Raw genomic sequence first — 24,747 nt, forward strand, 5'->3', positions numbered from 1 at the left:
CTACAAAAATAGTTATTCTTTTGATACAGCATGGGTCAAAAGTCATGAAGGGATTTTAATATTTAATAACTCCTTTATTTTTTTTGTTTGTAATTTACAATACCATAGTATCATATACAATATATTTGGAAAAGAATTTACATTATGTGTGAAAAATAAAATATTGTAAAGGGTGAAAAATAAAGAAAAAATAATTTTCAAAAAGTTACTAAAACAGCATGACTTTACCCTTCTTCCCCCAACTCTACAGTGGAAAATCAGGAGCCCAGAAGGCTGAAGATGAAGCCAGCCACTCCCCTCCTCCCAGGCGGTCATTGGCCTGAAATGAACGATGAGACGTCCATTTTCTGACACCACTCATAGGGGAATTTGTTTTGCTAGACTCTGCATGTTGCTAGGAGGGTTTTATTTTTAATTTTTCAACCAGGAGAGTGAGAGGAACAGATAAAATTAACTGGAAATTAATTAATTCATTAAAATTAATTTTAGAAAAGAAAAAAGGGGGGGGGGAACCAGAGCATCTTCAGGTTTGCAGACCTATTTCCTCACATTCACTTTGAGGCAGCTAGAGCAAATAGTAGCTCTATTTTCTAAATGAGGAAACTGACAGAGAGGAGTGATTTGCTGATGTTCCCTGTTCTGACAATCCCCTGTTCTAAGACTCCTCCCAGCTCAGGCATTCTGTTCCACGACCCCGCCCCCCAATCCCAGCCCTGACATACCCTGTTCTGACGCCCCTCCCAGCCTTGACATTCACCGTTCAGATGTGCTGCTGTGATTGTAATTATGCTCAGGTTGGGTCTCTGCAGGGGCTTTCCCCCCTCTGCTAACTAGAGCTGGTATTGAAAGCTGGCTCTTCAGTCTTTACTTCCTTCTCATTTGCCACCCTTCCCCCTTCTCCCCATCAGAAAAGCACTCCGGTGATGGGCTAGGCAAGGGTCTCTGGGGGGAGCTGGGGGAGCTGCAGAGAATGCTGGGGTGTCCTCCTCTGTTTCTGTCTCTCGGTGACTAGTGCCTGTGGTTGCCACCATGGGATGGCCAGTGGGGAGGCACGGGATGGCAGGATTGTGCTGGACACAGGGACTCGGGGGAGTTCTGAGGCTGGGCTGGGTTTGGGTGAGAAAATTGGGGATTGACAGGGTGGGCTGGGTCTAGACTGGGGGTCGGACTGAAGAACTGGGATGGGGGCCAGGATGGAGAATAGGAAGGTGAGGTTGTAATGGGAATTTTTTTTTTTTGCAGGGTAGTGAGGGTTAAGTGACTTGCCCAGGGTCACATAGCTAGTAAGTGTCAGGTGTCTGAGGCTAGATTTGAATTCAGGTCCTCCTGAATCCAAGGCCCGTGCTTTATCCACTGCGCCACCTAGCTGCCCCCTGTAATGGGAATTTAAGAGGGAAGGAAGGCCTGGGGCTGGCTCGCGATTAGAATGGAATTGCATTGAAGGATTGATATTAATAGGATCGAGGCCCCAGGAAGGAGTGTGGGATGGAGATTGAATTGAGAAGCTGGGATAGGGTAGGATCAAAGTGTTGGAAGGTGGAGAGCTAGGAAGGAAGGGCCGAGGGGCTAAACTGAGGGGGCTGGGCTGGGGGAGGAGGGATGGAGAGGCTAAGATGTGGGGCTAGGCTGGGGGGCTGGGCGGGGGAGCTGGAGGGACTAGGCTGGGGGGCAAGGCTGGAGGGATTGAGGGGCCCAGGCTGGATGGCTGCGGTATAGGCATGAAGGCCTGGGATGGAGAGCCGGGACGGGGCGCTGAGAGGGAGAGGTCGAGGCTGCGCATCGAATGGAGGGCTCCCCGCTGCGGGCCCCTACCGGACCCGGGGCGCTCAGAAGGGCCAGATGGCTCGCAGACCGTGTCGCTCCGGCCTGGCCCTGGCCCCTCCCCTCTCCCGGAACTATGACGTGGCAGTCCCCCTCCCCGCCAAGCCCCCTCCTCCCTTCTCCTCCTCCTCCTCCATCCTTCCTCCATCTGCGTCCGTTCCGGCCGGTCGCGCTAAGCCGAGCTCCCGGCTCGGGTCCTGCCCGGACCCCCACCCCACTCCCTGCCCCCTCCCCGACCCCAGTCCCCGGCCCCGGGCCCCCTCAGCCGGTCCCATGCGTCGCCTCCTGCCTCTTCTTCTCCTCCCGGGACTCTTCGCCGCCTTCCAGCCCGACTGGAACAAGCTTCGTGGCCTGGCCCGGGGCAGAGTGGAGGTAAGGGGGCCTCAGCCCCCACCCAGCCCCGAGCGGGGCTGATTCCGTGAGCCTTCCTCGTGCCTCTAGGACCCTGCCCGCAGCCCCTCCCCGCCTGGGGTCCCCACTCTCCCTGGGGCTCCCTGGCCCCTGTCCAATGCTCCCGTGTCTCCAAAACCCCGCCCCGGGGCCCTCCACTGCTCCCTGGGAACCCGAGCCCCCTGATGTACTACTACCCGACCCTCCAGAACCCCCCCCCCACCCCGCCAGCACTGTGCCCCCATCCTCCCAGAGCGCCACCCACCCTCTCCCACACTCGGGACTGAAGAGCGGCCTGACCCTCCCCCCCCCAACCGCTCCCACTATATCCCTCTACTTTCCTGTCCGATTCTCTGGGGGACCCTCCTCGGCCCCACGCACCTCCCCCCCCACCCCCCCAGTTCCTTCCCAAACAGACCCCTCCCCCTCGCTCCTTTCTCTCTTCTGACACTACCTCGCGCCCGTTACTCCTCTCAGCCTCCTTCCTCCCCCAGAACCCAATCCTGCAGGACCTCCTCCCTTCCCAGAAGCCTCTCATGATGGCTTCGGACTCCAGCCTCTTCCCCTGGCCCCAGTTTCCCTCTCGGGCCTCTTTGGCTCTTCCTTCCCTCTTTCAACTGCTCTAACCCCATGAGAGCTCTGGGATCCCCTGTTCTTACCCCCCTCCCCTCAAGAGCCCTTGACTTAGTAACCCTAGCTTTGAGGCAGGAGCTGGAAGGGAGGCCTTGGGGAGGAGCAGGGGCTGTGGCTTCCACATGATGTTGGGGAAAACCCGAGCTGAGCTGGACCGTTCCCCACTTCGGAGGAGGAGGCAGCCTCTGGGAGCCAGTGGAGTAATGGTTCCCTGCCAGTCCCAGAGACCTTTGCTCTAGTCACTGAACTCACTGGGCGACCTTGGGAAAGTCCCTTCCCCTCTTGGGGAAATGAGGTGTGGAGGGGTCTCTCCTCCTCTCCCATTCGATGTTCTAAGGCTCCTTCCAGATGTTGCCATTGGATTTGGAGTCAGGAGAGATAGAGACAGAAAGTATGGACCAGGGGGCAGAACAATGGCTGGCTCATAAGTCAGAGGGCTTGGGTTCAAATCCCACTTCTGTTGCTAGCTGTGTGACCTGGGGCAAGTCACTGTCCTTCTCTGGGCCTGTTTCCTCATCTGTAAACCGAAGGGGTTAGAGTGACAGCTATGATGTTTCTATTTTTCTAGTACTTCAGCTGGGGGAGGGGGAAGCAAAGAGGCGGCAGCGGGAAGCTCTCTGGGGTGTTAGGGGCCAAGTGCTTCCATCTCTCGGTGGGGCTATAAGGAAGTCCCCTCCCCACCCCCCTTTCCCCAGCCCCCCTGCCTAGAGGAGAGGGAAGCATGTGAACCAGGCCCTGGGGGAGGGACCCATCTCTGAGGCAGGTGGAGGGAACAGATGGCAGCCCTCCCCAGGGGCTCTCTCTCCACATAGGAAGTCCCCATGGGGCCCCATCCTTCCCCCCTTGCCCTAAAGGTGCCCTCTCTGCACCTGTGGTTCTTTCCAGGGTTGGATGTTCAGACCCCAAGAGGCTGATGGGATGGGCATGGGGAGGGGAGCGGCAGGGACCCTTGGGGTCACTTGTTTCCCTGAAACTGACAGGGGTTAGAGGGAGCTCTGGATCCAGCCTGGGGCATAGTCCCCTACCCATTAAAGTTTTCACTGAGAGCCATCACCTGGGGTATAAGGAGGTGTCGGGCCAGTCCTCAGATTTAGTTAGAAGACCTGCATTCAGATCCCAGTTCTGCTACTCACTCAACCTCTGGCACCTTGGGCAAGCCATTTCCTGTCTCTGGGCCTCAGTTAACCCCTTAAGTAAAACAAGGCAGGTTTGGACTCCACAGTGGATTTGGTGCCAGGGTTCAATCCCACCCCCATCCGTGTATTGACACTAGCAGCATGACTGTGGGCAAGTCTCTTCTCGGGCCTCGGTTTCCTCCTGTGTAAAAGGAGGGCGTGATACAAGAAAGAGTCCTGACTATGCAGTTGCAAATCTGGGTTCAAATCTGAGCCTTGACATGAGCTGTGTAACCTTAGGCAGATCACTTCACAGCTCTAAGGGGTCACAGTTCACAGACCTCCCCCCCCCTGTTCCAATCTCAACTCGGCCTCAGGTGAAGAAGCCCTGCTCTAAGACTGTCCCAACCTGCCTTGGCAGAGTGTTTCCCCAAAGTTCCCCCCACATCACAGGCCCTAGCTCTTCCTACTGTCGCTCTCATCACTGACATCCTTTCCCGAAGAATCATGGATGCTGCCCTCAAGGAAGTCGCCCCTCCCACCCTCCCTGTGTTTCCCTGGAAACCAGCGATGGGTGCTGGGTTGCCATGGCAACCAGATGGTTCAAAATAAGAGCACCCTCATATTCATCTGGGCCTTTAGAGTTTGCAAGGGCCATCCCTGTAGGTCCTAGCCATTGAGCAGCTACTGAGGGTGGGGGCTGGGGCAGCCGGGGAAGGAGGGGAGCCCCAGTGACTGGCTGATTCGTGCCTTTGTCCTTTGGCAGACCTGTGGAGGATGACAGCTGAATCGGCTGAAGGAGGTAGGTTCCTGGATGGGGGTGGGGTTGGAGAGGAAGGGGCTCACTGAGGGCCTGGAGCGGGTGCTGTTGGGGGGCTGCCAATGATCACTTCTCCTTCCTCTTCTTCCTCCAGGTGAAACTCTTCGTCACCCAGGACATCCCTTACTAGTATCTTTTCTCAGCAGGCTGGGGGGTGGGGGTGGGGGGTCAGCAGGAGCCCTGGACAGGTCTCGCTGGCCCCTCTCTGAGGCTCCTGATTCTCGGTTCCCCTCAGGGACACCCTTTCCCCCATAAGGACAGTCTTGGGCATGGGAGGGATGGTTCCTCAGAAAGTGACTAACATTCGGCAGGGTGGCCTGGGATAAAGGCAAGAATCTGATTAGGCCAAAGGGTTCTTCCTGCAACCTTCTTGGTGGCCCCCTGGTCTCCCACTTACAGCACTTCCGGTTGGGGCAAAGGGAGCTAGGAGCCCCTCATCCCTCTGCCCCAGCAATGTGCTGGTCAGCTCCGCCTCCCTCAGTTTACTGTACATCTGATGAGCCTAATGGGGTAGCTAACCTCTCTACTCCCAAATTCCAGGCCCCTCCCCGCTAGGGTGGGGTGGGGTCAGGCCTCCCAATCCCCAAACCCTTCTATCTCCCTCCCCCTACTCCTTCCTTAACTCTATGACCAGCCACAACCTGGTGATGAAATACCTCCCTGGAGCCGACCCTGAGCTGGTGCTGCTAGGTTACCAGTATGAAGAGCTTGAGGTGAGAGGCCATCTCATAGTTCCTCTGTCCCCACACACAGAGGGTAGGGTGGGGTCAAAGGACCATCCTGTGGAGATTTGGCACAGTTGATGGGGCCTGTGGTTGATCAATGAGTCTGGTCTGGGGATTCCTATCCTTCTGGGGTCCACTCTGATCTTTCTGCTCCTTTACAGAGAATCCCCCTCCGTGACATGACCCGGGAGGAGATCAACCAGCTCTTGAAGGACCTGGGCTTCTATCGAAAATCCAGCCCGGATGCCCCCGTACCTCCCGAGTACCAGAATGCCCCTGCTAGGCCCTTGGGAGAAAAGGCGCCCAATCCAGCGCCCCACGGGGATGCAATACCCACTCGCCTGGAGCTCTAGGTCCAGGGACCATGGCCCCCACCCTAGCTGGCAGCCGTGAAATGGTGTTGCATGCCATGCTCCTTAACTGGAACTGAGGTGCCAGGGCCATGCCCATGCCCGTGCCCCTGGAGGGAAGGGCTGGCACACGGCTGGGGCCACACACTTCAACTTGCCTAACATCCCTATAGAGCTGGCAGAGCCCCTCAGGGTTGGGTGGGAGGCGGGACAATGGGCGCCTGCTCCAGTCTGGGAGAAGCGGCGAGTAGGTCAGCACGGGTGGCGTGGGGACCCTGTCCACAGCACCCCACCCCCATGTCCGGCCACCAGGGACAGGATGAAGCGCTCAGCTCAAAGGCTTACTCTTGCTGAGGGCAGATGGATGCGTCCTTGGGGCCAGGCCAGGGGTATGTGGAGGCTGGGGCTGAGGTCTTCCCCTTCCCCTTCCCCTTCTGTAGTAAAACCCCCCATTCCAACCCACCATGCCTGTCTTTGCCATTCTTTCCCACCACTGCCACAAAGGGTCCCTTGTAGACTTTGTAAATTGGGCTGGAATCCCCAGGCTGAGGGTGACTGCCCCCTCCCCAACCCCCTACATCGAGATTCAGCCCCAGTGACCTTGGACAAGTCTCTTCGCCTCTGGCCTCAGTTTCTTCCTCTGTAAAAGGAGGAGGTTGGACTAAATAGGCCCTGAAGGCTCCTCTAGCACTAGATTGATGGTCCTGTGTCCAGAGTTAAAACTTGGTGTCCTCAGTCAGCTTCGGAGACAGAAACTGGGTGGGAAGTGCTTGTGACCCTACTCGGCCCATAATGAACTCTCTGCAGGGGCAAATATGGGACTGGTCATAAGATATCCCGGGCACAGGTGGCCCATGGGAAGAGGGGTAACGTGGGAGGGAGGCTGGACATAGCCCCCCCCCTCCAGGGGCCCAACACAAACACTCCGGCCATGTGTGTGCGTGTACGTCGGTGGTCCTTAAATGGCTGTCCAGGTTGGGGTCTCCTGACCCTCAGCTTGAGAAGAGTGGTGTGACAAGAGAGCTTGATTGAGTCAGTGGTCCTGGGTTCAAGTCATAGCTCTGAAACTTACTAGCTGTGTGACCTTAAGCAAGTCATTGCCCGTTTCTCCAGTTAGACATAAACTGGATGACGTCTTTCTAGCTTTCTGTCTGATGAGGGGCTGTGACCCAGGAGACTTTCTGGCTTGCAAGTTTGGGGCCCTTGCCACCTTTAGACTGAGCTCTGGACTAGGGGGTGCCCCCATTGCCTTGGGTGACAAGGAGCTCACTACCCACGGGGGGAACCCTCCTCCTTTGGGTTAGGAAGCTGGGTTCAATGACCAGGGGAAGCCAGTTGAGAACGAATAATTTATAAAAACGCTGTGAACTTCTGTGAGTAGCAGAGGTGCTGGGGCTGGGGGTCGGGCAGGGGTGCGGTGAGTGGAGGGCAGTGCCAGGGGAGGGAGGCAGGGAGGGTAGGTGCCGTCCGGTGAGCCTTTCTTTATCCACACACTGGGGGGAAAAGGGAAGGGGCAGCAGGAAGCCCCCCTCTGCCCTGGAGAGGGAGGGTTGGGGCCAGACACTGGGGATGACGGGGCCACCCTAGAGTTCTTTTTGCCGTAAACGCAGCTCGTGGCGTCTCAGGTGGTTGTAGAGGGACTGTACGTAGGTGAAGACACACTTGGGGTCCGGCTTCTTGCCCATGATCATCATGTCTTCCACGTCCACCAGGGGCACGCAGTCCACCAGCACCCTGCAGGAGTTAGGGGAGGGGTGGGGAATGACAGGGTGAGCCCTTCCCTCCTGCCCTCAGCCCGCCAGGAGTCTGCTTGGCAGCCGCTCAGCTTTCTGGCTGTCGTCGGGCCAACCCCTACCCTGCGCCTCAGTTTCCTCCTCTGTAAAGTGGGGAAAGGGGTTGGATTAGATGATCAGGATCCCTCCCAGCTCATAAACTGTTGTTTGTTTTTCTGGGCAATGAAAGTTAAGTGACTTGCCCAGGGTCACACAGCTAGTAAGTGTCAAGTGTCTGAGGCCGGATTTGAACTGAGGTTCTCTTGAATCCAGGGCTGGTGCTTTATCCACTGCACCACCTAGGTGCCCCATAGCTCATAAACTTTTGACACTGGAAGGGGCCATCATTCGCCCCCCTCCCCTCTCCATCCTCTGCCCGGAAGCAGCCGAGGGTCATTGTTTGGAGGTGGGAGGGAGGCACAGGATAGTCCCGCTCACCGGACCCTCCTGCGATGTTCCCAGGCAGGTCTGGAGGCTGGAAGGTGCCTGGGGTCCCCACTCGGCTCTTCTCTAGCTCAGAGACATGGAGGTCAGGCAGTGGGGCTAGGCCTGGCATGGACGTCCCACAAGGGACTCTGAATTAACACTGGGTGACTCCTGGAAGGACCTCCGGCTCTTCTAACCCCTGCCCTGTGGGGACAAGCTCCATCCCTTCCACCCTGGAAGCCCAGACGCTGGTCCAGGGCCCTGAACCGGGCCGGTGAGAGGCAGAGCTCGGCCCAATCATTTGATCGGAAGGCATCTCCGAGCCACCAAATCCAAGCCTGTCAGGAGGCAGCTGGGTGGCTCAGTGATTAGAGTGCCGCACCTGAAGTCACAAAGCCCACCTCAAACTTGCTGATGGGGTGACCTCTGCTCAAGTTGCTCTATTCGCTGCCCGCCTCAGTTTCCCCTTCTGTAAATGGGGGGGGGGTGTTCTGAGTCTCAGCACAGTGACTGGCCCATAGTAGGCGCTGTATAAACGTTGGCTGTTACTGACCCCATCCATTGCTGCTGTGACAGCAGCCATTCGTCCCTGTGCGAAGCGCATACAGTCATCAGACTGCAATAGGCCTCACCTCTTCCACCTGCTACTTCTGGCTTTGCCCTCGGGGCCGAGCAGAGCTGAGCCCTCTTTCTTTCCCCAGACTGCTTCACTCACCAAGGTTCCCCTTGCCCTGCTCCAGACCCTCTCCCCAGCTCCCCCATGTCCTCCTTAAATCATGGTGCCCAGCACCAGACACCACTCACCCCCTGGTGGGGTCTGACCAGAGTGGAGGCCAGAGGGACCGACACCCCACTCTTGAGGGCCACTCCTCGTGGTGCCCAGGACTGTATCTGCTTGCTTGCCTGCACAACCCACTTCCTTTGTAACAAGCCTAGGTCACGACCCCATTTTTAGGTGGAGTCTGGGGGAAGGAAACTTGCCCACAGTAAATGTTGGAGCAGGGGTTTCAGTACAATTCCCTCAATTCCAAGTCCAGTGTCCTTTTACTGACGCCAGACTTTGGATTCATACTAAGCTTGTGGCCCACTGCAACCTGCAGCTCTTTCTCGCCTGGAACTTCTAGGTACCCACACCTCCTTTGTCCTGTACTCATGCAGGGGATGCCTTTTATACAAGTAGAAGCCTTTGAACTGACCTCTATGAACTTTCCTCTTATTGGATTCTGCCCAACATGGGGAGGGGGGGGGGTGGTTGAGATCTTTTTGGATCCTAAGCCATCAAGTGGCAGCCTGGGGGAGAGGAGGGGGCATTGGAGTCATGCTGTGAACCTGGACTCAGTTCCCTCATTTGCAACATGAGGGGGTTGGTCTTGAGGGTCCCTGAGGTGGTTCTGGGTCTAAAAGCAGGGAGCCCATGAATTGTCTCCCCAATTCACATCATCTGCAAAAGTGATCCCATGGAGGATCACTGGCTCATCTGAGACCCCGGGAGCCCTTCTAAGGGGTCCGAGTTCTTATGAGAGGTCTTAGGGTCTGGTTCTGAAAGCATCTAGCTACTGCCCCAGCTCTATCCATCATCTCTGCGAGAATAGCTCCACGGACTATGAAACGCCTGGCTGAATACACAAAGGGAGGTAGGTGCCCCCTCCTCTGGCCTTCCCTGGTCTAGTAGCTGGCTCCCCGCACCGCCAACCGAAGAAGAACCAGGCAGGCCGGCACGAGCTGTCCCTGTGGCCACGCTGCCTGGCCATTGGCACTGCTTCCCTTTCCGTATGATCAAATGCCATCCTTTTAATAACGTGTCCTCTACTTTTACTCCCTTGGCTTAGAGTTTACACTCTACTGTCTTCCCTCATTTGAAAATGGTCACAACATCTGCCTTATCCAGTCCCGTGGCCCGAGGAGGAAATGGCAAACCACTCCAGGATCTTTGCCAGGAAAAGCCCACGGCTCATGGGGTCGGGAAGAGTGAAACACAACGGAATGCCAGGGCCACAGCCCAGGGCACCTCCTCCCCTTCCTAGCTCTTGAGCTGGGGCCTCCAAGGCCGCCTGGGGGAGGCCTCTTCATTTTACATGTCAGGGAACCGAGGCCCAGAAGATGAAGCGCCACAGCTTACGGGGTCCACTGAACAACATCAAGCTACGGATGGGAAGGGCCAAGGGCACTGGCCAAGACTACAGTGAGCTCGAGGCCCGTGGAGGACAAACTACCCAGACCTCCTGACTCTTGGCCAGGACGCCCATTGCCCCCTTTGGGAATGGGTCCCAGACCTTGCCAGTCCTCTGGTAAATCCATCAGCCAGTGCAAGGACATGTGTTTATCTTTGTTTGGGCACTCAACTGTTGCTGAGCAATGGAGCTTGTGCAGAGCAGAGTCCCAGCTGACTGTGCCCGTATGTGTGTGTGTGTGTGTGTGCGCGCGCGCGCGCGCGCATGCGCGCACTGTGGACCTCAGTTTCCCTCTCCTAGTCTTGGGCCCTCCAGGGTGGGGCTGGCACTCAGCCTGGGAGAGGGGCTCTCCCCTCTACCACCAATGGCTGGTGGCAGATTGGAACCACCTCCAGGGAAGCCAGACCCCAACCACTCCCTTTGACCCTGGCTCTGTCTTGGGCTGGTGAGTCTTGACACACAAGAGCTCTTGGGCTCCTGGATGCTCAGTTCTACTTTGTTTCTCTGAAGGATCCTGTGCAGCCAAGGAGGCCTGTGGTGGGTTCAAGCAAGGGCTGGGGGTGGCAGAGAGTCGGGCAGCGTCTGGTCTGGCAGGATGGAGGGGGACAGCAAGGGCTGCCGCAGGGGGCAGGGGGAGAGAAGAGGGCAGAGAGGGGACCTGAGCCCTAGGCTGGAGTGCTGGAGTGGAGAGGCCAGGCCCAGAACCAGGAGAACTGACAGCTAGTCCTGGCTCTGCTCCTAACTCACTGTGGCACCTTGGACAAGTTGCTTCCTTATTTGCTGCCTTAGCTTCTCTTCTCTTTAAAATGAAGCAGCTTCTGAAGCTAACATATAGTCCATGATCTAAAGCCCCTCCCAGCCCTGACATCCCTGTTCTAAGGCCCCTCCTAGACTGACATCCCCTGTTCTAAGGCCCTTCCCAGCCCTGACATTCCCTGTTCTAAAGCCCCTCCCAGCCCTGACATCCCCTGTTCTAAGGCCCCTCCTAGACTGACATCCCCTATTCTAAGGCCCCTCCCAGCCTGACATCCCCTGTTCTAAGGCCCTTCCCAGCCCTGACATTCCCTGTTCTAAGGCCCCTCCCAGCCCTGACATCCCCTGTTCTAAGGCCCCTCCCAGCCCTGACATCCCCTGTTCTAAGACCCCTCCCAGCCCTGACATCCCCTGTTCTAAGACCCTTCCCAGCCCTGACATCTCCTGTTCCGAGGCTCCTCCCAGCGTTACCGCTCAGGGCCCAACACCTCCTGCTTCCCTTCTAGCTGCCTGTGGCCAGTGACCTGCCCCCTCCTTTCCCAAGGTTTCCGAGCCAGGCCCATCCTGGGAGTCTCCCCTGGCCCCTGCCTCCCTGGCTCCCACTGAGTCTTTCCTCTAGGCCTTATAAAGCCATTGTTTATGCTGGGAGGACTGGGGAGCGTAGGCTCATGGGCTCGGGATGCCCTTGGTGAGGAGAGCCAAACACCAAACAAATGTCAGGCAGCCTGGGGCTGAGTCACACTTTCCAGGATTTATAGCACTCCCTGTGGGTGCGCTCCCCTGCCCATATATGACAAGGAGCACTGAAGGGGCCAGCCTCTGCGGGGTGGGCGGTCCTGGCCACTGGCCTGGGAAGCCTGCCTGGGACAGGTGAGCCCCTAGTGCCAGGTGCGTCCTGCCTGCTTCCCCACCCATACTTACAGCTGCTGTGGCAGCCTGCCAAGGGGGGGGGTAAGGCCTGTTCCCTCTGCACCCAAGGAGACTTTGAGCCCAGAGCTGAGGCCTCGGGGGGCACCTGTGCAAAGACCACTTGATCTGCCTTCAACCAACACCTTCTGTGACCATGGCTGGACCAAACCCTGCTCTGGGTCTGTCTCATTATCTGGAAAACGGGGTGGGAGGGCATGGGATCTGCCCCTGAGAAAGCTTTTCCCCACTCTCCCTTGGCATTTTCCTGGGCCTGGATCCCCAAGATGGGGGCCTTGTAGTCTTAAGTCTGTCACTGTGTGTGGGATGGGGCAAACTCCTCTCCCCATGGCCTCTTCTGAAAAGGATAGGTGATCTCCCAGCCCTGACATCCCCTGTTCTAAGGCCCCTCCCAGCTCTGACATCCCCTGTTCTAAAGCCTCTCCCAGCCCTGACATCCCCTGTTCTAAAGCCTCTCTCAGCCCTGATATCCCCTGTTCTAAGGCCCCTCCCAGCCCTGACATTCCCTGTTCTAAGGCCCCTCCCAGCCCTGACATCCCCTGTTCTAAAGCCCCTCCCAGCCCTGACATCCCCTGTTCTAAGGTCCCTCCCAGCCCTGACATCCCCTGTTCTAAAACCCTTCCCAGTCCTGACATCCCCTGTTCTAAGGCCCCTCCCAGTTCTGACATCAGCTGTTCTAAGCTCCCTTCCAGCTCTGGCATCCTTGCTCAGGGATCCCCAGATCTTCAAGAACTGCTGGTTCTGGCTTTGAGTCATGCTGGCGTTAGCTCCCTCCCCATTCAGCAGGTGTCCCGTGGCCAGTGGGCGACTCCCTCCCCCTTGTGGTCCCCCTCCCCCCACAGCCCTGCTGTTTCCCTGGTGCCAGGGAGCAGGGCCAGTCTAGGAAGGCTTTCTCACCGTGGGTCTCTCAGCTGGGGGGGTTAGGATTTTTTGGTTTTTACCAGCCCCTTCTGAACCAGGCAGCGGTAAAACTCCTGGATGTACGTGTAAACGCACTTCCAGTCTGGCTCGCGCATCCTCACCATGTCCTCTGTGTCCAGCAACTGGGGGCAGTCAGCGTGAGTCCTGGGGGGTGGGGGGGCACACAGCCAGCCCCGCGGAGACAGGCCCAACCGGGGGCGGGCAGAGGGGAGGGGTGGGAGAGGGAGGGAGAGAGGGGGGAGGAGAGAGGGAAGAGAGAGGAGAGAGAGGGAGAGAGAGAGACAGAAAGAGATCCGTAAATCTGGTGACATTCTCCACACACTGCTGGCGTCAGCCCACCACCACCCCCTGCATGCTCTCCGGGCTGGTGGGGGTACTATCATCCTCTACTGGTGTGCGATGCATACAGGGCTGGTGGGGGAGGGCGCAGGGTGGGGGGCCAGGCACCATCACAGACCAGTCACAGGTGCAGAGGGCAGGGCTTGGAGGGCTGGCAGGGAAGGGACAAAGGAGTGGTGCCACCCTCCAGCCCTGGGGTGGGCATGGGGGGGTGAGGCTGAGGGAGGCGTGAGAGGAAGTGAAAGGAGGAGGAGGGGAAGGGGAGAGAAGGGCCAGAGAAAACACACAGGCTCATGGGCAGGGCTGGGGTGAAGGGTGCTGGCAGCAGGGGCCGTGTGCTCCAACAGCAGACGATTCCAAACAAGAGCAGGCTTGCTCTCCTTGCTATATAACCGGCGTATATAGGCCCAGGGGGCCGGTGTGGCCCCGCCCCAGCCCATTGGCTCCATTTGGAATCTTGGGCCGGCACAATGAGTGGACATGGGGGTGCAGAAAGCTTTGGGGGACAGAAGGAAGGGCAGAGAGACAGAGAGAGGAGAGAGAGGAGGAAAAGGGCAGGGAAGGGGCCACCTGGCTCGCGGGCCACGGATGGGGCTGGTCGGACGGTCAAGGCCGGGCTCCTACAGTCCGGCTGGAAGCCCCCTGTGCAGACTGGAGAAAATACTGGCCCCCCATTGAGGTGGGGGACGGAGACTCAGTCCTGGGGGAAGGGGACGGAGGGGGAGGGGGAGCAGAGGCCAGAAGGAGTCAGTGTGGGAGCAGGGACGTTTTGTCCCTGCCCCTCAAAGTATTGGGGCTGGGAGGGACACTGAGGCTGGTGGGCCTCAGCCCATCCTGTCCTGGGGACCGGGAAGAGCAGCAGAAAGCGAGATGAGGAGGTCCAGGACCCCAGGCCTGGAAGAAGGGCGGAGAAGGCAGGGAAGCCAGAAGGGGGTCTGTTCTGCCCACGGAGGGGGCAGGGGCAGGGATAGGTTGCCCATCTCTAGGGCGAGGGCCCATGGGCAGCCTTTCCCTGGGGACCCCCGCCTCAGCCTCTCGGGTCCAGGGGCTGGGGTACGTACTCTGCTGACGAAAAGGCCACCTCAAAGTTGTGGCGCCGGTTCTGGGGGTTCAGCTGCCCGTAATCAAAGGCTTCAGGGAAGAAGTTGTGCACCAGAGCACAGAAGGCCATTCCATCACTCCAGCTGGATGAGAAGTTCTGGATGTCGACATGCTGGGGGGATGAGAAGGAGGGAGGTGCCCGTCAGAAGAGGGGATGAGAAGGAGGGAGGTGCCCGTCAGAAGAGGGGATGAGAAGGAGGGAGGTGCCCGTCAGAAGAGGGGATGAGGAGGGAGGCGCCCTCCCTGCAGCTTCTCTGCTCCCAACTGACCACCCCCAGCTCTTTTGAGATGGAGCCCCAGGTGACGCAGATTTAGGCCCCTTCACCCCGTGGCCATCCCTTGGTGGACACTGTCCGGCCTGTCCCAAGCCTGTGGTGCCCAGGTCTGACCAGGCAGAGTTTGGGAGACTCTAATCAATCTGCTCCATCACCCTACTGATTCCAACAGCATTTGCAGTCCACTAAGACCTCTGGATCTTTTCCAGAATCATGGCTGTCTAGCTGAGCCTCTCCATCTTGGAATTCCAGGGCAAGGCTGTGTACGTTTCTGCCTAGTGAGTTACATCTTATTATTTTCCATTGGACTCAGTCTCCTGCCAATATCCTTCTGAATCTTGGCCATTATTCAGTCAACAAGCAAAGATTCAGTAGCTGCTGTGTGCCAGGCAGGCCCCATTCTAGGCCCCAGGAGTACAAAGACAGGCAATCTCTGCCCTCTAGGAGCCTACTGTCTCTTAGAGGAGATGAGGAAGCCGATTGCCCGGGCACCAAGCCTCCAGAAAGGCCAGAGCCACCACAGACACTTGGGATCCTCACATCTCAGTCTCCGGTCTTCCAGAGGACGTCTGCTTGAATTCTGGCTGGGCCAGTCCTATCTGTGTGCCCTTGGCCAAGTCACTTGGTTGTAGGTGAGAGGGCTTTGGGCTAGATGACCTCTGAGGCGCTGGTCAGTGATCAGAGGGGCCCAAAGAGGCAGCTTTGGTGTAGAAAGAGCCCCAGGGACCGCGGCTCTGCCACTGACTCCCTGTGTGATCCTGCTCAGTCAGTCAGTCAGTCAGTCAACAACAACAAGCATTCAGTAAGGGCCAACTATATCTCCTGAGGAGCCCCCAGTCTGATGGGGGTGACCTTGGGTGAGCCTCCCCAGTACCCCTGAAAAGGGGGAGGAGGTCGGCTGCCTGGCCTCCCCCGCCAAGTGGGAGGCATAAAGGGCTTCAGGAGACAGTGAGATAATCAGACTCTAATGGGATTAATGTAAAAGTATTTTTATGACTGCAAGAAGATTACAGGCCAACCCCAAAACCTCCAGCCGGGGCCCCAGGCAATAGGATTTGGCCTTTAGACAGAGCTAATCATCCCCGGCCCCAGGGGACTGAATGTTCTTGGCTGTTGGAGGCTTTTACTGTTTCCAGCTGGCTGCAGATTTGAGGGCCTTCTCAGGCTTGAGAAAGAGACCCACAGAGGAGAATGTCAGAGAGGGGAGGGGCCTGAGAACAGGGAAAGTCAGGGCTGGGAGAGAGGCCTGAGAACAGGGGATGGCAGAGAGAGGAAGGGCCTGAGAACAGGGGATGGCAGAGGGAAGGGCCTTAGAACAGGGAAAGTCAGGGCTGGGAAAGAGGCCTGAGAACACGGGATGTCAGAGAGAGGAAGGGCCTGAGAACAGGGGATGGCAGGGCTGGGAGGGGCCTGAGAACAGGGGATGTCAGAGAGGGGAGGGGCCTGAGAACAGGGAAAGTCAGGGCTGGGAGAGAGGCCTGAGAACAGGGGATGTCAGAGAGAGGAGGGGCCTGAGAACAGGGGAGGGTAGGGCTGGGAGGGGCCTGAGAACAGGGCATGGCAGAGGGGCCCTGTTGAGCATCAGGCCACATTTCCTCATCCTTTGGCAGAAGCAGCTGAGAAGCAGCAAGGAGAATCAATGTGGCCTCGGGGTGGAGGTCCTGGCTCCTGGTCCCAGCCCTGACACTTTCTAGCCAGGGGCCTTTGCACCAGTCACTCCTGCTCTTTGCAGCCTCAGTTTTCTTACCTGTGAAATGGGAATCATCACCCCACTCCTGCCCCACCTGCACAGGGCTGGGGCTCCCTCAGACATGGGAAGCACCAGGCTCCCGGGCCCAGCGAGCTGCCCGCCCCAGGCTACAGGGTGAGTCAGAGCAAGGCTGGTCTGATCCCAGACCTCCCGAGCACCCATAGGCCCCAAGGGGCAGCAAGGTCTCATTGGGCTTGGAGTCAGTGACAACCTTGGGGAGCCTCAGGTTCCTCACTGGGAACACTGGGGGTCAGACTGTGTTCATTGGCCCAAGGGCCCTCTGGCCCTCCGTCTCTGCCCCTCGGCCCTGCTGCCTGAAGGCTCGCTGGGGTGCCTGGGATGGGAGGATGGTGGTGGAGGGCGGGGGTCCCTGGGCCGAGGGGCCCGGAGGGGCTGCTCACCTCATAGCCTCGGGTCTTCGCTCGGCACCAATCCAGTAACATTTGCTTGATGCTGTTGGCGTTGGGCACCCCAAAACTGGAAGAGCGTTGCACTGCCCCCCTGGAGCCAGCAGGGCTGCTGTGGGGAGAGAGCCCGCCCGGCGGTCAGGGAACGTCACGGGCCGCTCCCCCCACCCCGGCCTCCTCCAGGCCTCCCTCAGGGCCAGGCCTCACCCGCCGCCACTGCCACCACCGCCACCCTCCTTCTCCAGCTTCTCGATCATAGCCTTGCGGGCCTGGGAGGCAGACGTCTTGGGCAAGCTCTGCGCCTTCATCAGTTCCTTCTTCTTCTCTGCCTGGCGTCTCTCCAGCGCTGCCAGGCTGCCAGCCCGCGACGGGGTCTCATCCTCACGGTCAAAGATGCTTTTGGAGAGGGGGAGGGGAAGGGGCTGAACGCCAATGACTCTCTCATTTTACGGAGGAGGAAACAGGCCGGAGAGGGGAAGGGGCTTGCCCAACAGCACAGAGTCATAAGGGATTTGGCCAAGGTCGCACAGGAGCATCAGAGGCAGGATTTAAGCTCAGACCTCTTGCTACCAGGAGACACCGACCCATCTCCAGCCCGGCCCAGTCCTGCCGAGCCCCCAGCAACCTCAGCCCAGGCTCTCCTCACCTGCCCATCTTCTTGGACGAGGAACTGAAAGACTTGGTCTGGACCACGGTCCTACTGCCGCCATCTGGGGGGAGGGAGAAAGGGGCAGTAGTGAGGGTCTGAGGGCCCTGGGCTCAGGAGGCCTCAAAGGGAGTGTCTGAGGAGGAGCAGAGAAGGCAGCGTGGTGGGGAGAGCGTCCAGAGAGGCAGACAGGCAGAAGGTCAGGGATGGAGAGCGAGATCCAGAGCCGGGGAGGGCTGGCTGGCCGGGCCTTACTCTCAGATCGCTTCACAAAGCTCGACTCCACCGTGGTGGTCCGGGAGGTCTGGCTGCCATCATCTGGAGGGGAGAGACACCAAAAGGGGCCAGTCAGTGGGAATTATGGGAGGATGCCCCGCCTTGCCAGGCCTCTTCTCTGTATGCCCCCCGCCCCTAGGCAGGGGATGACTCGAGATGAGAAAGTCTGCCCTCTTGGAAGGGAAACTGAGGCAGGAAGGTCCTGCCTAAGCTCTCTCCCAATCCTGACTCTGTCCCAAGTCCTCTCCTAGCTCTAACAGTCTCTGCTTCCCAGCTCTGACACCCAGAGATTCTGGAGGCCACATGTGCTGGCTTTGCCACTTGTTACCCAGCCTGACTCTCCTTTAAAGTGGGAAGGGGTCAGCCTGGACGGCTTCTGAGAGCCCAGCCCGGCAGTCAGAAGTCAGGCCTGGCATTGGTCCCGCCTCCTCAGCCACCCGCTCCCGGACCCTTACTAGACTGGACGAGCCGCTCCGTCTTGGTGACAGTCCTCATGGCTGACCCATCGGCCGACTTCTGGCTCTGCTGAGTGGTGGTCTCTGTGGCCGTGCTGCCCCGGCCCTCCCCTGGCCGGGCCCGGGCTTCCTGGAGACGCTGCTCCCTTTCTCGGTCCCGCTGGTCTGCAGGGGGCCGCGCACGTGCATACGCACACAAAGCATCCGGGGGGACACGCAGGGACACCAGACACACAAGACAAGGTTGGGGAGGGGCAGGTTGTTAGGGACGCAGGGTTTGCTTTAGGACCCTCAGCTCCTCCCCGGAGGCTGGGGCTGGGCCAGGGACTGAACAGCCAGGAAGGGAGAGCTAAAGGTTGGGAGGGAGAAGCTGGGGAGTGAAGGGGTGGGGGCTGCATCTGGAGGGGGACAAGGACAGGGAAGGGTGCATGTGTGCATGTGTGTGTGCACTGTGAGGTTATGTGTGCATGTATGTATGTGCATGTGCATGTGTGCTCTGAGAGGGGGCGGGGATGTAGAGCACCCATCAAGGGTTCTGGTTGGGGTTGGAGGGCATTGTTGGAGTCAGGGAGACCAACAGTGAGAAGCTGGGGGAAAGGGGCTGGGCAGGCCTGGCCTGGCAGGACAAGCCTTCCTATGGTCATGTGTAGCACCCCCTTCCCCTCTAGCAGGTCCCTCCCACTCCCCAGCCTAGCCCATACCTCTCTTCTTCTGCCGGAGGTCCCGGAGGGCAGCCCGGATCAGCCGCCTCTCCTCAAAGTTTGTGGTCTGGTCCAGCTGTGGGGGGCAGGCCAGAGATGACCCCCCCCTCCCTGTGTCCCTGCCTCCCCTCTCCCGTCAGATGGCCCTTCCTCCCGGCCCCCACCCCAGCCTCCTCTGTACCATCCTGTCCAGGACGTTCTCATCTTCTATGGTCGCCAGCTCCTCTGGGCGCAGTTTGCTCTGAGGCTGGGGCTCTGGCTCCTTCCCCGGCCGACTCTTCTCCACACCATTGGCCACGTCCACTTCCAGCTCCACCGTGGTGGGGGTCTCCACCACCGTCTCTGCATCCATCTTTGAAGGCAAGAGACCAGGGAGGAACAATCAATCAATCAATCGGTCAATCAGTCGATCAACAAGCACAACTGAGAGCCCACCCGTGCTGGGTGTCTTGGATGCAGAGAGAAATGAAACAGTTCCTGCCCTCAGGGGGCTTACAGTCTGTTGGACCCCCCCCCCCCCCCCCCCCCGCGCGCGCGTACACACACACAGACACACACAAAGTAAATGCAGACTCAGCACAAATGAAATTGACAAGGCCATTTGGGCGAGAGATAGGGAGAGATAGGGCGCAACTAAGACACCCTGAAGGAGTGGCCGAGCTAAGCTCTGGAGGTGGCCCTCTAAAAGCAGCCCGTTTGGACCACAGCCCGTTCCAGATAGGAGGAAATGCAGGCGGAAATGGGAGGTGACATCTGGGAGGTTGGCAATGTGGAAGGAGATAAGGGCGTGCTGAAGCAAGGTTGTGAAGGGCTTTAAATGCCAACTGGAGGGTTATGTTTTTGACCCAAGGCCAATAGCGAGAGGAGAAGAGACAATGGCCAGTGATGTCAAGGACCCTACCCATCCCCGAACCCGCAGCCCATTCCAGAGACTGACCCCAAAACTCCAGAAGGGGAGCAAGCTGTGGTCGCCAGAAGCCAACCAAACAAGGGACAGGAGTCTGGGGGGCTAAACATAACTGCCCCAAATCCTAAAATACAGCCTGGCTCCACCACTGCCTGTGGGGCCCAAGGCAGCCCTTGCCTCTGCTGAACAGAGGGGAGGGGCTGGGGGCCAGACCAAACATGGCTGGGGTGGGCTGAACACCAAGGGCCACTGAGCCCCACTCTTGCCTGGTCGCCCAGAGGGGTGCCATGTAGCTGGGCCCCAGGTGTCCAAGAGGACTGACTCATGTGGGGAGGGACCGAGAAGGAGAGGTCAGTCAGCTGCTCCCTCCTCTCTGGGGCCCTGACAGCTCCCGGGCTTCTCCCCCCAGACAAAGGTAATCTGAGGCTCATGGGAGGGATCAAAAGATATGGCAGCTGGAAGGCTCAGCTCAGCCCACCCCAATCCTACACAGACAGGGATGGTGCCAGCGGCAGAGGAGAGGGAAGGAGAGACCAGGATGGCAAAGGGTATCCAGATCCTGGCAGAAGGGACTGGAGAAGATGGGGGTGCAGAGGGTGGTGGGCCTGTAGCTGTCCTCCAGTGCCTGAGAGGCCCAGCCAGAGGCATCAGCCTCGCTCTACCAGGACAGAAGCAGGAGTGATGGGCGTGGTGGGGGGGGCACAGCTTTCGGCTCTCCATGAGGACAAACTCCCTCACCCAATGGCAATAATCGTTAGAACTGCCCCAGAGCAGGATGGGCATCACTCCAGAGGGAGAGGGTCACTCCTGACTGTGGAGGGTGAGGCCTGGGGTCCGAGGCCCAGCTTCAGCCTCCCCCTCTCCCTCTTTCAGCCTCATGGGTAAAAAGGAGGCCCTTTCTCCCGTGGCGTTATTATCCCGTTTTATAGATGAGGAAACTGAGGTAGGCAGAGGTGAAGCTGACTTGCCCAAGGTCACACAGCTAGAGGTTGGATTGGAACTCAGGTCTTGCTGAATTCCACTATCCACATACGCCTTGTAGCTGTTCCCTCTATATGAAGCGCGGTGCCTGGCACACAGTCGATGCTTAATCAATGCATCCTCCCTGATTGGGCTCCATGAGATAAGGATCATGATTGCCATGTGATAGAGGAGGAAACTGAGGCTTGGGAAAGAAGGGAGGTGCCGGAGGCCACAACCCCCCAACCCGCCACCCATTCATCCTCCCCACTTGGCCAAGCCCCCAGGGGCTTGGAATGTGCTGGGTGTCTGCCTGGGCATGGGGGCGGGGGGGGGGGGGTGGCAGCAGCCTCTCCAGGCCCCACCCAACACCCAGAGGAGGACATTGGCTCTGGCCCACACTCCAGGCTCAGCCTTGGCTTTCCAGGAGGCCTGGGGCTCCTCCAGGGTGGGCTCTGGCCCAGCCCTGGGCCTAGGCTAGCAAAAGGGAGGAGAGTTGGGGGGCAGAGGGGGAGGGACTGGGCATCCCTACAGGGGGAAGGGCACTGCCGGCCTGGGCCCTCTCCCCTCTCCTCCCTCCTGACCCGCAGCAGCTGTCCCGGGGAGGCCCCTCCCTCCTTGCTCCTTGCTCCTTGCTCTCCCACTCAGCCCAGCCCTGGGCCTCCCGGCCAACACCTGCATCCCAAGCTCCCTCAGACAGTTATCGCCTCTCCCGGCTTGCCCAGCGGGCGATAAACCGGACCAAGGCTATGGACGGTATCCACCCTCCTCCCCAAGCAGAAGCTCCCAGGCCCCAGCCACCCTCCCCTGGCCTGGGGCCACCAGCAAGGCAGGGCTCTTGGGGAGTGTGTGCTGAACCCCTTCTCTTTGCAGAGGAGGGTAGCACTTGGGCAGGCTCCCAATGGCCTCCCAGGGCCCAGCTCTCCCATACCAACCACAGACTTCTGGATGGGCTTTAGACCTTTGGAGGCTGGACACGCCACCCTTGCCCGAGCTCCCTGGTATAGGGAGGGCCCCCTTTCTGAGTTTCCAGACTCTGCCTCTTGGCCTTCGCTGCCCAGAACCTCAGTTCTCAGAGTCGCCCGGAGCGGGGGGCTTGGCTCCCCTTCATCCTCCCCCTCCTCCCACCTCGTAGCTGCACCCCCACTCACGAGGCTGTTGCCGCGGGACAAAGGCGCAGAGGACAGGCGCCGGGTGCTGAAGGCAGGGGGGTGGGCCACGGGGGTGACCTCGGGCCCCTCCTCATCCTCAACCCCCTGGAAGAGGGCTTCGGGGTCCTCGGCAGCCAGGAGGAGGGCACTGGGGTCGGGCAGCCCCAGCCGAAGGCTCAGGGCCTCCAGTTGGAGGCTGAGACACTCCAGTTGCCTGCGGAGGGCGGCCGTTTCCTTCTGCAGCTCCTGGGCCGCTCGGGCCACGGGCTCCACAGCAGCCACCGCGGCCTCAGCTGCCTGGGCGGCTGCCTGCTGCCCACCCTCCACCTCCTGTCGCAGCTGCTGGAGGGCCCGGGTCAGTTGTTCCTCCAGTGCAGAGGCAGAGGCCACCCCAGGCCCCTCGGGGCCAGGCCCAGCCACCCCCGGCATCCCGCCTCCTAGGCCCAGGCCACAGTCAGCTCTGCAGGCAGGAGGGTGATGGCAAGGGCAGGAGGGCCCGGCTGCCCCGCCCCCGTCCACGACTGGCTCCTAATCCAGCAGGGGCTTTGGTTTCCAAAGAGAAACCTATTCTTGTCCCTGCCGGGGAGGGGGCCAGAGGCCTCTGCCAGGAGGGGCGGGGGTGGGGCGGAGGGGAGAGTGTGGGCCCCGGCACATGCCAGAGTTCTGGCCCCTTCCCCCAGCTCTTGGCAGCACCCCAAGGGCTTCCCCTGCAGGAGCATGCAGAGGTCAGCCGGGAGGGAGAGGGACAGGTGGCCCTGAGGACTGGCATGCGGGAGGGCCTTAGGAGGCACCGGCGGGTCCAAGAGCCTCCTTCTACAGGGGAGGAAGCTGAGCCCCAGAGTGGAGTGACTTGTCTAAGGTCACACGGCCACTAAGAAGGAGCGGCCTGGTCCTCTGGTCCCTCGGTTCTTTCCCCAGGCTCTCCCCTCCAGAGACCCTTGGGGCAGAGGGTACCCCAAAGGGCCACAGCCCAGCCAGGTACAGGGGCACACGCGAGGGTGTCCCCTGGGTCAGCAGAGGGCATTACCTGATCCAGCGGCCAGAGATCCTGCCGGGCACTCGGGATACCTGTTCCCTGCCTGTGCCGGGTCCGACCCGTCTCCCGGCAGGAGCTCCAAGGGAGCTGATCCCAGGCTCGTGAATAATGAAGGGACCAAGAGGATATAGTTCCTGTGGCACCTGCTGCTCGAGTCCCTGCGTGCCAGCCCCCGCCCCCACCCAGCCCCCTCCTCTCCTTCCCCAGCCTTCCCGGCTCCGGGGCCTCTTCCCTGCCTGCTGCTGTGGCCTAGCCCACCCTTAGGACTGGGGATCTCATCTCCTAATCCTAACCCTGTCCCACGCCCGGCGGGCAGGATTAGCGGGGTGAAGCTGAGTTAACCAGGGAAATCAGAGGCAGGGGGGCGGCGGGAAGGGGCCTGGGCCGCACCGAGCAGGGCTCACAAGGAGGGCCTGAGAGCAAGTCTTTGGAACCCATCTCGTGGAGGAGGCCACTGAGACCGACAGAGGGGAGATGCTGGGGATGTGCTCACACAGCTGGGGAAGGGCCCGACTTTGGGGCGGGGGAAGCGAAGGGGGAGGGCACGGGAGAGGGCCGGCCTGCACCTGGACGAGAAGCCCCGGGTGCACAGCACTGCTGACATGTGGGCATCCTCGGGTGGAAGACCTCCCGGGATGGGGAGCTCACTATCTTTCCAGGGAGTCCAGACTTTGTTTTTCTTCTGGGCATTTGGGTCTCCTGATCTTGCCCAGAAGTCACTCATCTGCCCATTTCCAATGTCTAGCCTGGTGGCACCCCCCCCTTGGGGCATCATACTGATGCCAGTCTTGGTGCCATTTTAGCCCACTGCCCCCCAAAACGCCGAAGCTCAAACAATCTGTTCTCAATGAGAGCAGAGACTACCCTGACAACCCGCCCATGACGGGCACAGCTTTCATCCTTAGGAAGGTTTTTCTTTGTAACTTCTGCCCTCTGGGGCCTTGCGAGCAGAGCCAGCCTTGCCCATCTGCCAGGTAGCAGCCCACCCCGTACTGGCAGATGATGGTCCTGCCCTCCCCCCTGCCTGCCTGCCCACATCCTCCTGGGGGGCACAGGCCACGGAGGGGACAGGAAGGAAAAAATGATGGTGAGGCTAGAGGAGGAGGGGCACAAGGAAAGGCAGGGGTTGCTGGGGATGGGAACCTCACCTTGTTGATGCGGCCCACACTCATGATGTGGGTGGTACTGCCCACACGTGTGCCAGTCCCGGGGGTGCTGACAGTTCTGGGGGTGCTGACGGCCCTGGGGGTGCTGATGATCCCAGGGGCACTGACAGTTCTGGGGGTGCTGATGCTCCCGGGGGTGCTGACGGCTCTGGGGGTGCTCACATGACTGACAGTCCTGGGGGAGCTGACATGACTGATGGTTCCCACACTGGTGCTGCTGCCACTGAAGTGCATGGGGGTACCTCTGAGCCCCAGCGTCAGCTCTGTGCAGGTAGGAGATAGGATCAGAGCTGAGGATCCCCACGTCTGGGCACACACCCCAGACCCACTGGCTCTGCTTCTGTGCATGGCACCCAAACCCCCGAGGTGCTCATTCCTGGGTCAGTGCCTCCAGGTGGGTGAGCCAGAATATGTGCCCTGGGGGAGAGACTTCTCCTGTTCCTGCCCACCCTGGGCCCCCAATTTTCCTGGCTCTGTATCCAGACCAAGCTGAGGTTCAGAGAAACCAGGCCTGGACTCCCACATCCCCTGGAGGTTGTGCCTACCCAGTGCCAGTTGGCTGGGCAGAGATGCCAGGGGAAGGACCCAGCAAGGATGAGTGCAACAAAAAAACAGCTACCCCAGGGGGCAGCTAGGTGGTGGAGTAGATAGAGCACTGGCCCTGGAGTCAGGAGGACTAAAGTTCAAATCCAGCCTCAGACACTTGACACTTACTAGCTGTGTGACCTTGGGCAAGTCACTTAACCCTCATTG

The 24,747-nt window shown here is 59.4% G+C and overlaps 2 protein-coding genes across 7 annotated transcripts in view; one reads left to right on the forward strand and one right to left on the reverse strand.

Annotated features, from left to right (window-relative positions):
• The first annotated feature begins 1,650 nt into the window (after positions 1-1,650).
• Positions 1,651-6,317, forward strand: SELENOM (selenoprotein M). The gene is made up of 5 exons (XM_043962880.1): positions 1,651-2,193; positions 4,726-4,761; positions 4,874-4,908; positions 5,414-5,492; positions 5,666-6,317. The coding sequence occupies exons 1-5, from the start codon at positions 1,732-1,734 to the stop codon at positions 5,855-5,857; spliced, it is 804 nt and encodes a 267-aa protein (XP_043818815.1). The 5' UTR covers positions 1,651-1,731; the 3' UTR covers positions 5,858-6,317.
• Positions 6,318-7,429: 1,112 nt separating this feature from the next.
• Positions 7,430-24,747, reverse strand: part of SMTN (smoothelin) — a 39,047-nt gene continuing 21,729 nt past the window's right edge. For 3 of the 6 annotated variants that reach the window (XM_043962856.1, XM_043962836.1, XM_043962843.1), the window contains 11 exons: positions 23,977-24,257; positions 18,956-19,126; positions 18,775-18,850; positions 18,074-18,238; positions 17,598-17,660; positions 17,343-17,406; positions 16,904-17,092; positions 16,691-16,808; positions 14,225-14,376; positions 12,801-12,968; positions 7,430-7,588 (listed from right to left, as the gene is read on the reverse strand). In XM_043962856.1, coding sequence (XP_043818791.1) covers positions 12,824-12,968; positions 14,225-14,376; positions 16,691-16,808; positions 16,904-17,092; positions 17,343-17,406; positions 17,598-17,660; positions 18,074-18,238; positions 18,775-18,850; positions 18,956-19,126; positions 23,977-24,257 — 1,424 coding nt within the window. In that variant the 3' untranslated portion in view covers positions 7,430-7,588; positions 12,801-12,823. Of the gene's footprint in view, positions 7,589-12,800; positions 12,969-14,224; positions 14,377-16,058; positions 16,287-16,690; positions 16,809-16,903; positions 17,093-17,342; positions 17,407-17,597; positions 17,661-18,073; positions 18,239-18,774; positions 18,851-18,955; positions 19,127-23,976; positions 24,258-24,747 lie in introns of those variants that run through there. The other 3 variants (XM_043962849.1, XM_043962865.1, XM_043962872.1) reach the window with 3 other exon arrangements.

The sequence above is a fragment of the Dromiciops gliroides genome, chromosome 1 (assembly GCF_019393635.1).
Source record: "Dromiciops gliroides isolate mDroGli1 chromosome 1, mDroGli1.pri, whole genome shotgun sequence".
NCBI classification, from domain to species: Eukaryota; Metazoa; Chordata; class Mammalia; order Microbiotheria; family Microbiotheriidae; genus Dromiciops; species Dromiciops gliroides.